Source organism: Procambarus clarkii, chromosome 43 (assembly GCF_040958095.1).
Source record: "Procambarus clarkii isolate CNS0578487 chromosome 43, FALCON_Pclarkii_2.0, whole genome shotgun sequence".
Classification (NCBI taxonomy): Eukaryota; Metazoa; Arthropoda; class Malacostraca; order Decapoda; family Cambaridae; genus Procambarus; species Procambarus clarkii.
The window spans coordinates 23,886,762-23,889,492 of record NC_091192.1 but is presented as its reverse complement, the minus strand read 5'-3'; the positions used below and the strand labels follow the sequence as shown (position 1 = coordinate 23,889,492).

The 2,731-nt window shown below is 42.2% G+C and overlaps 1 protein-coding gene across 1 annotated transcript in view; it reads right to left on the bottom strand.

Moving 5' to 3' along the window:
• The window catches only part of LOC123755887 (uncharacterized), an 8,393-nt gene extending 6,266 nt beyond the window's left edge, over nucleotides 1-2,127 (bottom strand). The window contains exon 1 of the mRNA XM_045738813.2: nucleotides 179-2,127. Within this exon, the coding sequence (XP_045594769.2) occupies nucleotides 231-2,012 (1,782 nt within the window). The 5' untranslated portion in view covers nucleotides 2,013-2,127 and the 3' untranslated portion in view covers nucleotides 179-230. The remainder of the gene's footprint in view (nucleotides 1-178) is intronic.
• Nucleotides 2,128-2,731: the final 604 nt, after the last annotated feature.

The following is a 2,731-nucleotide window of genomic DNA, read 5'->3' as shown; positions in this document are numbered from 1 at the left end:
CTGGCTACTAGGTACAACATATATATATATATATATATATATATATATATATATATATATATATATATATATATATATATATATATATATATATATATATATATATATATATGCCTGCACATATATATTACAATTATTTATTACAAAATATCCAATTATAACACTAAAACATACTAACCTATTGTAATTGGTCCGAATTGTGGGTCCTCAAGGTGGCACTGCAATGGGCACTAACAGGAACCTGCCCCGGGATCCCCTTCCTCAGGAGCCTGTCTTGGCTTGGTGGTGCGTGTCATTGGTTTCTGCATCAACTTCTCCTTTCTACTAAAGTACCAATCGGTTATATCATTCTGAGGTATTCCAATGAGGCTGGTCAGAGATCCCCTGGAATACCCGGAGTTGTAGTTGGTGGCTGTTACTGCCATGGCGAAGTCAACCATTGTACGACCAACAAATCTGTCTTTGGGGGCCATTGTCCAAACTCGTTGGTGTAGAGACTCATTTGGATTCTGAGTTAGTTTTTCTGAGTTAGAGTCTGAGTCAGTCAGTTTTCCTTTACCTTTCACTAGTGACATTCGTCTTGACTTCCTTTTCGACTCCTTGACTTCGACAGCTGATTTCTGTAAGTTGCGGGGCTGTGTAGAAACTCTCTTGCTGAAGTGATTTATACGCTCGGCTTTTTCTACCTTTGTGTCGCCGTATGGTCCAGCACCATTGTTCATTGCACAAACCTTATTGTAAGCAGACGAGTCACCGTCCCCCACGAAGGTCGTATACCTGAGTTTGTTAACGTCTGATCTACCCCACATCAACACTGCTGCATCCGCCTCCATATTTTTCGCACTAGAACTGTAGTTCCTATCACACTTTGGAAGATGTTTAGCCATTTCACTGTCAAACTGGGCCTGGTTTAGTTTTCCACTTTTTTTCGACCGCTCGAATTGTTGGCACTGAGAGCACTTTTTGCAGAAAACATTAAAGTCAACTACCATGCCAGTGAATATTTCAACCACAAATGAAGTGCCAATTTGTGAATGATGGCCTCTTGTATGCCATGATCCGTCAAATGACACATCAATGTCAAGGATGCCATCAGTGGGTTCTCTATGTAACTGTTTTATGTAATGGTCAAATATTATACCCTGAGTGTTTTCTTGCACATCCGCCCATTTTAGATTAGCAGCATCTCTGATATGATCCTGCCACCTGTCATACACCTTCTGTGATACAAATTTCATCCTATTTATGGCACACCAACGTTCGTAAAACACGTATCCTTGACCATTTAGCATATTGCAGTGCACTAATGTCTTCAGAATATCGTAATTTGTCTGCAATGGTCGTTTGACGGACATATTACACTCATTACAGGTTTTGATGACGTGAACATTATGTTGTTCAATAAGGACTTCATGAATTTGGGAATCACGTGCGCAATACATACATGGAGAATTTTCATCTAGGTACTTTTCAAGGTTCCTGTCTGTCACCATTAGCACTGTCTCACGTGCATCTGCTTGACGTTTTATTCCTTCGATCTCATTATCACTGATACATGTTTCTGCCGTCTGTTCTCTAAATATTTTCAATCGCTTTTGGGCACTGCTCGGTGTATCTATACGCCTTTTCGAAACTCTGGGAGTCGCCACTGCCTCATCAACCTCAGCAGTAGATGTAGATGGGACTGCCCCATCGTCCTCGACAGTAGATGGCACTGCCCCATCATCCTCGGCAGATGTAGATGGGACTGCCTCATCATCCTCGCTAGTAGAGGTAGATAGCACTGTATTGCGGCGTGGAGAGAGGGGCTGGGGTCCAGGAGGGTGCGTGAGGGTCGTCGAGGAGGGAGTTGTCAGCGTCAAGCCTCTTACAACTGAAACCGGGAGGCCACCACAATCTTCACTCGATATTACTCTTACTTGCGCTAAAGCGGCTTTCCTTTGCTGATAAAGACGGCGAGCGAGTGCCAGATTTGCTGCTCTAATCTTGTGAATCTTCCTCTTATATGTCATTGTGCAGTAGACGCAACAAACGCAATATTCAGGAGCGAGAACAGAGAACGCGTCGACAGAGGATCCTCATCACAACATGTGACTGCTGGCGTTGTACAGGGCTGCCATATCCAAATTGCTAAAAGTAGCGAGCTGACGGTCTAAAAGTAGCGAATTTGTAATAAGAGTAGCCCAATTTTTTGTTTAGTGTTTACTAGTTGTGTTTTGCTTTGCTCTTTCGGCCCGCCTCTCAACTGTCAATCAACTGTTTACTAACTACTTTTTTTTTTTTTTTTTTTTTTTCCCACACACACACCCACCCACACCCCAGGAAGCAGCCCGTGACAGCTGACTAACTCCCAGGTACCTATTTACTGCTAGGTAACAGGGGCACTTAGGGTGAAAGAAACTTTGCCCATTTATTTCTGCCTCGTGCGGGAATCGAACCTGCGCCACAGAATTACGAGCCCTGCGCGCTATCCACCAGGCTACGAGGCCCCTTGACTGATGTGATATAGTGACTGATACGGGTTTCAAAGTAATCTATTTTGATATATAGAGTACATTAAACGATTTTAATTGTTTTATTAATATTATCTCTGCATATATATATATTTAACCAATATGATAATAGGATAACCTACCAATATTTACTGTTTGAAACATAATGGGTGTAGAGTCCTACGTCTTTACGGTTGAAGATTACCAAGATCTTGATCTTCATCCACAACCTCGTTCTT